General features: G+C 51.3%; 1 protein-coding gene across 2 annotated transcripts; it reads left to right on the top strand.

The window, feature by feature from the left end:
- Nucleotides 1-1,016: 1,016 nt before the first annotated feature.
- Nucleotides 1,017-11,061, top strand: LOC310749865 (uncharacterized protein). 2 transcript variants are annotated; one of them, XM_083587183.1, is made up of 9 exons: nt 1,017-2,373; nt 3,524-3,619; nt 5,273-5,396; nt 6,046-6,233; nt 6,558-6,706; nt 7,075-7,249; nt 7,780-7,894; nt 8,562-8,646; nt 10,154-11,061. In XM_083587183.1, exons 2-9 carry the CDS (start codon nt 3,538-3,540, stop codon nt 10,688-10,690), a joined length of 1,455 nt encoding a protein of 484 aa, XP_083443309.1. In that variant the 5' UTR covers nt 1,017-2,373; nt 3,524-3,537; the 3' UTR covers nt 10,691-11,061. The 2 variants fall into 2 exon arrangements, with proteins under 2 accessions (XP_083443309.1, XP_083443308.1); XM_083587182.1 differs by having other exon boundaries at nt 7,072-7,249.
- Nucleotides 11,062-13,008: the final 1,947 nt, after the last annotated feature.

Here is a 13,008-nt window from a genome sequence, read left to right as displayed (position 1 = left end):
GCTTAGAGAGCTTTAGCATCCCCCCAATGGAATTTTTCCAGTGTTAAACCCTTAGCAATATACATGCAGACATTCTCCATTTCATTCTGCAATTAAACAATTATACTCAACATTTAACTTGGTGATAAACTTCATTTCTTTGTTTCATTCAAGAACCTCTTTCTGGGAAAAGTGCCAAAGCGCTTTAACAATCATGGCATATTAAAAAACTATTTCAAACCCAGGACAGGTGCAGGCTGGAATAAGAAATCCCCCTTGTTACTTTATGTTATTGTTTATTTATATGCCACCTTTTAGCCAGAAAGGCTCCCAAGAATTAGCAGATACAGTCACACCTCGGGTTGCGAACACTGCGGGTTGCACATTTTCAGGTTACGGACTGCACCAAACTCGGAAGTACCGGAATGGGTTACTTGCGGGTTTCGGCGCTCACGCATGCGCAGGAGCACTAAATTGCGCTTTGCACATGCGCAGGAGCACCAAATTGTGTCATGCATGTGCGCAGACGCAGTGCTGCGGGTTGCGAACGTGCCTCTCGCACAGATCACGTTCGCAACCCAAGGCATGACTGTACACACAAATGCAATAATGCATACATCAACAATACAAAATTATACACATTCAAAACATTCCAACAGTAATACGAACCAAACACATTAGTGTTCCTACAAAAAAAGTTAACACAAAAATGCCCAAGCAGCATCTTCACTTTAAAAGGATCCCAGGCAAAGTGGTGGGGCAAGGCAGGTGGAAAAAGCTGAGGCCCCTAGATGGTCCCAGCAGCCTCTCCCCTGGAGCCTCTTCAGATGCCTGTTGCCAAGGGAAACCTTCAAGACAATATAGTCCAAAGGCAGTTCCAAAGCGAAGGGACCACTGGATCAAGCTTTTCCTGTGTGCCCTGGAGTGGCCCAGTGAGCCCAGCTCTTTCCAGGCATCTCTTGGCCCCCCAGCCACAACACAATTTCCTATCTCCCTCTGCTGGCCATCTTTCCCCCTCAAAAGGGCTTGGGCTGCCTGGGCCTAAAGTTCCTCCAGGAGGCAGAAGCAGTCAAGAAATCCCCTGCTGCTGAGCTGGGCTGTAGTCTCTGCTGCACGGGCCTTTCCCGGCCTGGCAGACCGGAATCCTTTCACCGGGGACTGAGGTCCACAGCCATGTACCTTGCCTCAAGTCGCCTGCCGTCCCCCACTGGCCTGGACTAACACTTGTCTGTGGAGGCCACCTGACACAGCCTCCCCACCCCTGTTGCCAGAGAAAAGGCAGGGGCCCTTTCCTGCCGCAACATGCCCCTCCCTGGCATACACCCAAGGTCATCTTTCTTCATCCTGAAAGACTCTCCTGCCTTGGGAGGATGCAAGAGGCTATGGATGAGCCATCAGAGGAAGTGTCTGGAGCAGAGGAGCTGGACACCACTGGGTTCTGCTCCAGAAGAGAGTGGGGTGGATTTGCAAACCGGTATCCCTGCTAGGGCATCTGGGCTGCAGGCATTTCAGGGGAAGCAGTCCCTATAGCTAACACTTAAAACATTATATTTGCAGCTGTACAGCTGAGTCCTGGAGTCTTCACTGGTGCTCTTTCTCCCTTTCCAGGCTGCAAGGATGGCTCCCTCCTTTCTCCAGGGAGACAACCTTCCTCTGTGGGCATGACCGGCCCAATATATTCAACTGCCTGTCTGTGGCAAAGAAGGAAAGATGGAACAACCCCCCCATCCCATGTACAGAAGACGACTGGACTGGCAGCTGACTCTTAATTCAGCCCTCCACATCATACTTGACACAGCAGACCAGATCCAGTTTTCTGGACAGGTCATGCAGCAACAGGGGAATGGCTTGGAGGAGGGAGGAGGGAGGAGGGAGGAGGGCTTTAGATGAAAATGTGGGGGCTGCTGCCTCACCCCAGCACCTGCCACCTGAGGCAATTGCCTCAGTTTGCTTAATGGTTGGGCCAGCCCTGTTTTGGGATCAGAAGTACAGGTGTCTCCACAACCTCCTTACATGAGGTAGCAAAAATGTAGGGCAAAAAACAAGGCTCAGGCAGGTTTCAGGCACATGGCTCATACCTGGGGACCCACAGGGTTAATGCCTCAAAACCCCTCAAAATCGGTTTGACAATCTTAGAGACAATCTCCATAGCCTGCCAAACTTATCGCCAACATCTGCCTCAATAGAAAAGAGACCTCCTCCTGCCTGGTAAACAAACTGTTCTTTCTAATCAGCCCAGGGGCCAAGACGGAGCAAATTGCTACTGGAGCAGCTCCAGGAGAAGAAGAGCCACAGAGTCCATCTGCAGCCACAGAGTCTTGCCATTGCTTTCGGAACTGCTTTTTAGCCTCCCACGAAATCCATCCAGAGAGACAGACCCCAAAGGAGCTCTGGGTAAGAGTCACATTGGGTCTGGTCAAGGCACAGAGGAGGGCAGACCAGTGGCGTAGCGTGGGGGGTGCAGGGGGGCCGGCCGCACCGGGCGCAACATCTGGGGGGGGCGCTCGCACTCACAGCTCTCTGCCCCTACCGGGTTAGGGGGCGCAAATTACTTGCCTTGCCCCGGGTGCTGACGACCCACGCTACGCCAATGGGGCAGACATAATTTATAATTCATATAATAGTTGTGATCAATGGGGCTTCCTTTCAGGTAAGCATCCATGAGATTTCAGCCTGGGTGGTATAAGAATTCCCCCCCTCCAAATGATTGGAAGTCCTTTGGGTCCTTTTGAGGCTCTGTTGCAGGGCAAATAGAGATGCAATTATAACATATAGATATAATTACTGTACTTTTCTGTGTGTAAGACTAGGTTTTTTTACTTTAAAATAAGGTTAAAAATCTGGGGGCATCTTATACAGTGGTACCTCGGGTTACATACGCTTCAGGTTACATATGCTTCAGGTTACAGACTCCGCTAACTCGGGTTAAGAACTTTGCTTCAGGATGAGAACAGAAATTGCGCTCCGGCGGCGCGGCGGCAGCAGCAGGAGGCCCTATTAGCTAAAGTGGTGCTTCAGGTTAAGAACAGTTTCAGCTTAAGAACAGACCTCCGGAACGAATTAAGTACTTAACCTGAGGTACCACTGTACACGGATAGTGCATATGCCCATTTTCTAAATTTGGAGTCCCCAAAAGTTGGGGGTGTCTTATACATGGAAAAATACGGTATATTATATCAATTATATAATATAGATAGATGTAGATATACAGCAAATCCCCATCACAACTGAGATGGCTGTAGCTGTTAAGGAATGTTCTATAAGATGGGGGGGGGAGTTCTGCATCCCCCCACGTTCACCACTGTCCTGCATAACACACAGTAACAACAGCCTTCCGTGGTAAAGAGGCAGGTGAAACAGCTCTTCTGAATCCATCCTGTCGCCCTCCCTGGGGCTTGGCATGCCATGTGCAGGATGAGCTCCCTGCCCCATTGCCACAGAGAGTCCTTAGTGCCTCACCATCGGAAGTCACTTTCCATCTGCAGGGAGAGGAGCTGGCTTAGCAGTGGGTTGACAGGGCCCCTTCTGTCCTTCTGTTTTCTAGGAGTCCTTCTGGCTATGGGAGAAGGCTGTTGGACCACCTGCCTGTTGCAGGTGCTCCTCTTCCCTCTCTTTGCAGCTGAGGAAATACAGCAAACAGGTAAGTGGGGAGGGAGCGGTTCTTGGCCACCAAATGGACCCACAGAGAATGGGATGTACGTCTGAGGACCTGTGACCAGAGCGGAGCCCAAGAGGCACCACAAGGTCTCTCAGGACATCTCCTGCTCTCAATGCTTGTGAATGTGTTAGGGTTTAACTTAAAAGCAGTTGGGGGGGGACAGGGGTTCAATTTTGTCCAGAAAAGCAGCGTTGAAGGAGGGGGTAGTGTCTTTAACTCTCCACCTCAACAGGCCATTTTCCAGATTAAAATGCTGCTGTTCACCCTATTGTGGGTCAGGGAGACATATTCAGACCCATCTCTGGGCTTCTTTTCTGGCTTTGGCCCCTTTGAGGAAGGGGAAAGTTCCCTAGGGTCTCCTTGCTGTTTTCTTTACACAGTCCCCTTTCTACATTTGTTTAGATTTTTGATGTAATACGGTGGTACCTCGGGTTACATATGCTTCAGGTTACAGACTCCGCTAACCCAGAAATAGTGCTTCAGGTTAAGAACTTTGCTTCAGGATGAGAACAGAAATCGTGCTCCGGCGGCGCGGTGGCAGCGGGAGGCCCCATTAGCTAAAGTGGTGCTTCAGGTTAAGAACAGTTTCAGGTTAAGAACAGACCTCCAGAACAAATTAAGTTCTTAACCCGAGGTACCACTGTATATGTATTCCGCCTTTCCAACCACACGTGTTGAGCTCAAAGTGACTCACAATAATACCAGTTAAGAAACAACAAACAATGCAATCACTGTACAGTCAAAGCTCTGTTGTTGAACGTAATCCGTTCTGGAAGACAGTTTGACTTCTGAAATGTTCGACAACTGAGGATCAAAGGGTGGTTAGCAAAGTCAATGGAGAAAAAAGAACAAAACTCCCCAGAAGCTGTTTGGCTTTCTAAAATCGTTCGAAACCGGAGCAGTTACTTCCAGGTTTTCGGCATTCGGGAGCCAAAACGTACGATAACGGAGGTGTTCAGGAACCAAGGTTTGACTGTAATATCAAACACAGTAGCATACGACAAAACAAATTCATCAAGATGATTCAATAAAGTAATTCAAAATATCAGAAAGAGCTGCTGAGCACCAGCCCTGTACTAGACGACACCCTCTCTCTGAGAAGGGGCTTTTTCTTCATCCAGTGCAGTGGACAGGGCATGCTCAGACACGAGTGAAAAGCAGGAGGTTGCAGAAGAAAACACAAGGGCATAGCAGCTTGTCCACTGAAATCCCCAAATCAGGTCTCTCCTTCAGAAACCTCCCAGCAACCCAGAGGGGCAGATTGCTCCTTTCATCTTCTGCTCAAGGCAGGAATGCTTCTTAATGCCGGCTGCTGGAAACCAGGGTTTGGAGGAGTGCTGCTTATGGGCTTCTTCCCTTTGGAACATTTAGTTGGCCACTGTGAGAACCAGAGGCTGAACTAGATGAACCACTGGCTTCATCCAGCTGCAGGGCTCTCTTTGTGTTCTTATGCTCTTGTCCCCAAAGCATCTGCAACCTCTTCTCTTCTTCCCAGTGCCTCGTCATGGCACAATTGGAATAAACGCAAGCCAAATTTCAGGAGGTAGGGCGGGAGTGGTGCTGGACTGATGAGGGTGCGGCTGGCTTCTAACGGTGCCCTGAACCCCTTCCCCTCTTTTCTCTGTCTCCTGGCAGGGCTCTCCAACAACAGTGTGTGGTGCCTGAACAATTATGGGTCGCAGGGCCGCAGGGTGAATTGCACATGGCACCGCCGTGACGAGATCCTGGGAGAGGGACCCTTCCACCTCAATTTCTCTGAGTAAGGGCAGGGACACCAAGCCCTGGTCCCTGCTGGGGTGACTGAGGGCTGGCAGGAGCCAGGTTTCTTGCAGGGTGGTTCTGGGTTCCCGGGCAGTGTTTCTCTCACCTGTGGTTGCAAGCTGTGGGGAAAAGGAGATGCCTGCACAGTCCAGGGGATGTTGGTGACTGATGGGTTTCAGGAGCCAGAGAGCAGACTTCCCAGGACTTTGGCTGGAGCACAAGGGGCAAAAAGCAACATCCACAGCAGGGTATATCTTCTTGGGAGAAAATGCCCATGGTGCTAGGCACAACCACAGAGTCAAAGCCTGCTCTGCCCAATGCCATGCCCACCCCAGCCCCCAGAGGTTTGTCTGAGTCCCTTCCCTGGCAGCACCTCCGGGCAATTTCTCCAAGGTGCACCATTAGATTTTCAGGTTGCATGGAAACAAATCCCTGTCCCTCCCTCCTTTCATCCCTTTCGGACACACAGTCAGACACTTCGGTCAGGAAGTTCAGGTATGTGAGTGTTGTGACAGGAGTTACTCTCCATATGCTCAGAGGCATTCTCTCCTTCTCTAATGGCGGCCGGCCACATTCCCCCAGCCATGCTTCATGCTGGGCGGCCACTCCAAGGAAGGACCTTCTTCCTCCTCTCCTCTGTTTTGCAGCCTCCTCGGTCTCTACAGTGACCTCATCTGCCATCTCTCTGAGGAGGCCCTGGACCAGTTCAGCTGCTCTGCGAATAGTGAAGAGGGCGAGTTCACAGAGAACGATGAGTACAGCGTCTCCTTGTATGCCTCCTCCTCCTCCGGAAACGGACTCATCTTCTTTGTGATGTATGAGCCCAGGCTGCACAGTGAGTCTTCTTGCATGTGGAGGGACTGACTCAAACTTCTCCAGGACGGGAGAGTGGCCATGGTTGGAGGCAAGGGTCTTTGTGTCCTCCAGCTGCTGGGGACAGTCTGTTTGCCCCCAGCCTTTTCCCTCCCCTCCACCTCTCTTTCTGAGCTTTTTCCAGCCCTGGACATCCTGGTGAGCTCTGCTGAGTTCTCCCTGAGCAGCAGCAGCTCCCTGGAGGATGTCCCAGGAGCGCACACATACACACTGTGTTGCTTTTGGGTGGGTGGGGGTCTTCTTGGCTCCCAGCAGCACCTCCTCTCTGCTCTCCATCTCTTTCCAGTCAAATGTGAGCCACCGTTTGACCTGCAGAGCAACATGAGTTCCAGCAAGTGCTGGATGCAGTGGAGGAGGCCAGAGGCCTATGAAGACATTTTCCTGGATGACTGGCAATGGGAACTGGCATTCAAGACCACAGAAGCACCCTGGGAGGTAAGAGGCCACTGAAATGGGCTGAGAGTGGGAGGCGTTTTGCCGCCTCTTGCCTTCTCAAGGATCATGATGCCCTGGAGGATAGGAGACAGGAGGGGTCTTGGCTGACACACAGCACAGAGACGTCTGGTCAAGGTTTGCACAGTGACGTGGATGGCAAATGGCTGAGCAGCAGGGATATCTACAACTGAGAAAATGGCATTGGATGGAAGCACAAGCAAACGTTGAGTCTGAACAAGCTGTTAGCGGCATAAGGTCTCCACCCGGAAGCCCCCATCTCCTTTTGGCATTTGCTATGACTTACAGGGCCTGCCCAACTGAATTCTGTCTAATGGGATCATTGCTTGTGCTCCGATCCTTCACAGCAGGCACAGAACAAGGTCTGGGTCAACAAAGAAACATGGGTGGAAATTGAGGGCTTCGAGTTCGAGTCTGGTGTAGAGTACGTGGCAAGAATTCGCTGCAAAACTCCAGATGTGAATACGCACTACAGAAGCCAATGGAGTCCGTGGAGCGCCACCACCAAGTGGAAAGCCCCCCCAGGTCTGGTACAAAGCTGTGCTGCATTTGATGTGCCACACACCCAGGTCCACACACACACAAATTCCACTTCTCTTGCTTGCACTCATTTGTGTCATAGGTTTTGTTTTTCTTATGCTCAAAGGCAAGTTAAAACTCACAAAACAAAGTACCAACAAAGCCCCCCACATTAAAAAAACCAGGATCACATCTCTTGCGGGGAAAGAAGGTCTTTGGTGTTCCTCGGAACTAGTCAGGTGAGCTTCTCAAGGAACAGATTTTAAAAATCTGCCTTCCCAGGCAAGACACAGACTCTCTGCAGCTACCAGTTTCATTCCCCAAAGATTTCTTTAGTATTTTACTGGAGCTGAATATATCCCACACACCACACAGGCTGAATAAGCTCTTGGTGAAATGCGTGTCTGCTTGTTTGCCGTTCCAAAGTGAAACCCACAAAAAGGCAACTGTGCTCATTCCTTCGGTCGCCAACTCCTTTTTTGGCAAACTGAGGGCAATCCTCCACTGTACTGATGTGCTGATGATTCCATCCACAGGCAACGGGCGGCAGCAGCATCGGAAGTCCCACCTCCTGAAGCATGTGGTCAACCTGCTCTTTCTCTGCCTGGGCATCCTGCTGTTCCTGCTTCTGGTACTCACAATCTTCTGGAGGTATATCACTCACTCCATTCATTCATTCATTCATTCATTTTGCCTGGAGATGTTGCATACAGGCAGCCAGGAGGGCTCGGGCACCAATATTTGTGTTTTGCTCATCACATGAGGTCAGAGGAGGAGTTGGGGTCTCTGGCCCAGGGCTTTGCTACGCTGAGTTACACTCCCTCGCGCCCAAACAATGTGCCTAGTGCATGCACAAGCACAGAAAATAGAGACACAGGAAAGGGAGGCTTTTGTGGTTCCCACAGCAGGAAAGGGGTATCTGCCACATAAAAGGCACACAGACTACAGTATATCTATCTCCTTCTGCCCTGCCCTGAAGTGGGATTGGGTGTGGCTGATGCTCAGCCTTTTGTGTGCATGAAGGCACCACTTCCTTCAGTTGCATGAACACCTGCCCTTCTAGGGCATTTGCATACAACCAGACTCTACTCTCCAGCTCCAAATTGGCCCAGCAGGTGGGCAGGAGGTTGCCTGTGCTTTCTCTTTTCCTCACTGGGGTTGACATGCACCAAGGAGGTGGAATAGGGGCGCACAATGCTTCTGCAGGAGGAGGAGACAATTATTTGTACACCCCCAGCATCCAGGGCGGATGGACTGTGGGAGGCTGGAGGAAGAGAAGGGGTGTTTTCCCATGGGCTGTGGTTCTCTCTTTCCACAGGTCCAAGGGCCATTGCAGCGCAAACATCCCCAGCCCAGCAGCTTATTTCCAGCCCCTTTATGTCTCACACAGTGGGGATTTCAAGGTAACAACCATGATCTCGGGAGCAGCCACATAGAACCCGATGATGGCTGAGTACCAAGCCGGGGAGGGTGGGGTGTAATGCTCAGGCTGCCATGGAGAAGTGGGCCTCCCATCCTTTCAGAAGACAAGGGGGTTTCAGCTGCAGAGATGGCTTCCTTGGCAAGGTTTTGGTATTGCCACCTGGCAGTCTTCCTGGCCCCTCTCTGGTAGTGGTGGGAGATGTGGGTGTCAGGCTGGCAGCTTTGTGGCCTAGGCAGGACCTGGCCTCCTCGCCTGAAGGCAGGTTGTTAACTGCTTGGAAAATTCTTTGGGATAATAATAATAATAATAATAATAATAATAATAATTATTATTATTATTATTATTATTATTATTTTATTTGTACCCCACCCATCTGACTGGGTTGCCCCAGCCAGTCTGAGTAAGGTAAAGGTAAAGGTACCCCTGCCCGTACGGGCCAGTCGTGTCCGACTCTAGGGTTGTGCGCTCATCTCACTTAAGAGGCCGGGAGCCAGCGCTGTCCGAGGACACTTCCGGGTCACGTCGCCAGCGTGACGAAGCTGCTCTGGCAAGCCAGCACCAGCGCAGCACACGGAAACGCCGTTTACCTTCCCGCTATAAAGCGGTACCTATTTATCTACTTGCACTTAGGGGTGCTTTCGAACTGCTAGGTGGGCAGGAGCTGGGACCGAAAGACGGGAGCTCACCCCGCCGCGGGGATTCGAACCGCCAACCATGCGATCGGCAAGTCCTAGGCACTAAGGTTTTACCCACAGCGCCACCCGCGTCCCAAGTCTGAGTAGCTTCCAGCATATATAAAAACATAATAAAACATTAAACATTAAAAACTTCCCTATGCAGGGCTGCCTTCAGATGTCTTCTAAAGGTTTTATAGTTACTTACTGTATCTCCTTGACATCTGACGGGAGGGTGTTCCACAGGGTGGATGCCACTACTGAGAAAGCCTTTCCTAGTTCCCTATAACCTCACTTCTTGCAGTGAGGGAACCGCCGAAGGCCCTCAGTGCTAGATTTCAGTGTCCAGGCTGAACAATGGGAGTGGAGACACTCCTTCAAGTATAGAGGGCCAAGGCCGCTTAGAGCTTTAAAGGTCAGCACCAACACTTTGAATGTTGTTTGGAAACATACTGGGAGCCAATGTAGGTATTTCAAGACCAGTGCGTATGGTCCCAGCGGCTGCCCCCAGTCACCAGTCCAGCTGCTGCATTCTGGATTAGTTGTAGTTTCCAAAATGTAGTTTTGGAAATCTGAAGCAGCGCATAATTCATGTAAATAAAAGAAACTAATCTCAACCAACCAAGTTCTCCAGGTGTCTAGGGATGGACATAGACACACACCCTGCAAGTAGCAAGAAGCCCAAGAAGAGGTGCACACTGACTCCAGCAGTAGCTGAGGGGGCAGTAGGATCATGCTAATGCTGGCTTCCGGCATGGAAAGCCATTCCAGGTGGCTTGACCTGACCTGAGGCTATTTTCCGTTCTCTTCCAGCGCTGGGCTGGCCTGGCAGAAAAGAGCGGTGGCAACGAGGACAAGGAGATGCCCTGGCACCCCAGCAAGGGGGTCGAGGAGGATAAAGCCCCCCCAGGAGGCATTTCCCGGCTTTCCTTCTGCCAGCCGCCACCAGAGGATGAGGCCCTGTCCAAAGAGAGCAGTTGCCCCCCGCCTGAGATGCCAGACTATCAATATATGGCCAGCAAACAGAGAGGCCTCGAGGGAGACCTGAAGCAGCTGCAGCCTGAAGCAGAGGCACCCCTTCCCTCTGGGGAAACAGAGCAGGAGAGCTCTTCTTCTTTGCCATGTGAGTGGGGCTTCACTTTCCAAGAACTGGGCCCACTGGAGACGGAGACACCCGCCCTCCTCCTCCTCTTTGGCAGCAATGATTACTGCGCCTTGGGAGGTGGCCACAGCCAGCCAGGCTCCAGGTCAGCTGCTGAGCAGCTGCTGCAGAGCATCTCAGCATGGGGGCCGGGCCAGGCTGTAAAGGACTCCCCCCAGGCTGATCTGGGCCCCACTAGCCATGCCTGACCCCCACCCACAGATCAAGGCGAGCCCTGTTGCCCTGACCGTGGCTGGACTGATGTCTCGATGGATGGATATTTCCCCAGTGGGGCTGGACAAAAGACTATCAGCATGACTTGATGGCTGGGGCTCTCTCTTGTCTGGCCTTGGAAGGGGGCATCCCTGGAAGAAAGGAGGCAGAGGAGCATTTGGGAGCTGCGTTGCAGTGGGAGACTCAGAACTGATAGTTGGAGTATGTGCAGCTGGGTTGGCAGGGGGTAGTACAGTGTTGGAGAGCAGACGCAAAAACCACAACACGGCGGTTTCCTCACTTGAGGTGCCTGCTTCTTTCCAGTGAGTTCTGCTTGCAACTGCAATAAAGTCACAGTCAGAACAGAGGCCCTTCGCGTTCTCTGCTCCCTGTCCCCCACCAGAACCCTGCAGTGCTGCTGCTGCCACCCCTTGGGAAAGGTGATGGAGTGGTGGCTCACAGGCCCAGCCTTTCTGGGCATCTGTAGCTGCTGGGCCTGGTAGCTGCCACCCACAACAAAAGGCAAGAAGATCAAGGAGCCAGGGAGGGTTGAGCTGTATCCTTGAAACAGCTCTTGGTGCAGTTTCTTGTACTGCGGGGGGGGGGGGGTTAATATCTGCAAAACCACCAGAAAATTCAGGCATCCATCAGACTCCATTGGTCTCTGAAGGCTGACCATCTCAAGTTCCTCCAGCACTGCAGCATGCAGTAGCTGCCTTCAGCCCAAACCTCACAAGGAAATAAATGCTCTGTCGGTGATGATGCATTCACAATAAGCCCCCCCCCTTACAGCGTGTGAAGCCCATCCCCAGCCATATGTGCTGGCCCAGTGATGTGCCGAGACAGCTTTGTGGTTATCATATGGGCCATGAAGTCCTAGGCTGGCCCATCTGAGGCAGCCTCAGCATGGACATTGAAGCCGCCCAAACTGCCATGAAGGGATTCTCCAACACCACATTTAAGACTACCTCCGTCAGCTCGGCTCCATTCCCATGGAGGTCAGAGGAAAAACACTCTCCCCACCCTCACCAAATTGCTATTGATCAGGTATGAGGAACTGGTTAGTCTTGGCCTTGTCTTTCCCAGGTGGGAGGGGTTTTACAACAGACACTATTAGCCTAAATTAGATTGTGTTGCCTCCAGTGTGAGAGTGGCCAACTGCAAACTCAAAATGACCCAAGCTGGGGCTGTTTATCGTCCATGACTGCTGCCAGGAAGGATGTTTTATTATCTGTGTGGTGCAGCAGCAGTGGCAGCAGCAACACACATCTCTGCAGACTTCTTCCATGCTGCTGTGAGGGAGGGCAGCAATCAGTAGATCAGTGCTGAAAGCACCCCCCCCCCCCATACACACACGATAATCTTGCCTCAGGCAAATGCAAGTAGCATCATGCAAGTCTTTTGCTGGAGGTTGGGGGAAGAGAGAGGGCCGACCAGCCTTTGGTAACTGTGCTTCCTTTCTCTTAGACCTTCTTCATTCTGCTCAATAACTCTTCCCAAGTTGGGAGGCAAGGAGAGTAGTAGGAGGGTGAGATACTGAGACATTTCTAACCCAAAGAATGCCAAACACCTTCTCCGCACCTTAGGCCAGCACCTTGCAGCCTTGAGCAGATGTTTGCCTCACTCAACCCCATCCCTTCCTGGCATGTGATGCAGCAACAGATGCTAATCAGTTCCAATCAGAGCTCTACTCAGAAGCTCCGATCTGCTCTGCTCAGCATTTTCAAGAAAGATATGTTCAAATCACATGCAAAGATCTAAGCTGGTTAATTGTTTTGAAAGTACAGCCCAGGCTATCTCATGAGTGCAGTCATCAGTAGACTAGAGCCCCATACCCTCTGGGGCCAGAAAACCAAAAGGCATAAAAGGCCAGAAAACCACTTAGATGTTCTCCTGCCATGAGTTGAGATGGCTGAGTTGAGAGTTGAATCAATGACTTCCAGGTTCACACCCTCAGGACCTGTGTTCTATCACTAGACCCTCAGCTATAGTGAAATACGACCATCTTTCAGCCCTGTACCACCCTACACCACCTATGCTCTTTCACTGCATGGATGAAGCCCACAGAGAACAGGGTGGGATAGTTTCAGGACAGGATGTGTGTGGGCGGGGGGAGAGGGTCAGGCATTCACATCCAAAGAGAAAGGAAATGGCTGGCCATCATTGTTATCAAACTTTATTTCCTGGTGAAGGAGTGCCCCCTTCCCTCAAGTTACTAGTGTGCCAGAGACGGAATGTCTTCACTTTAGCTTGGAGTCTGGCACAAGGGCTGTGTTTGTGGCTTTGACAATGATGCCCACTTGGAAATCCAACT

Source organism: Podarcis filfolensis (genome assembly GCF_964270895.1).
Source record: "Podarcis filfolensis genome assembly, chromosome: 14".
NCBI lineage: Eukaryota > Metazoa > Chordata > Lepidosauria > Squamata > Lacertidae > Podarcis > Podarcis filfolensis.
This window is presented reverse-complemented; position numbering and strand designations above follow the sequence as displayed.

Bases quoted from the DNA above. Each gene is read 5' to 3' on its own strand.
- LOC310749865 (XM_083587182.1), top strand. From the start codon at position 3,538: ATGGGAGAAGGCTGTTGGACCACCTGCCTGTTGCAGGTGCTCCTCTTC. The intron at 3,620-5,272 runs GTAAGTGGGGAG...GTCTCCTGGCAG, and splicing joins TGAGGAAATACAGCAAACAG to GGCTCTCCAACAACAGTGTG. The intron at 5,397-6,045 runs GTAAGGGCAGGG...TCTGTTTTGCAG, and splicing joins TTCCACCTCAATTTCTCTGA to CCTCCTCGGTCTCTACAGTG.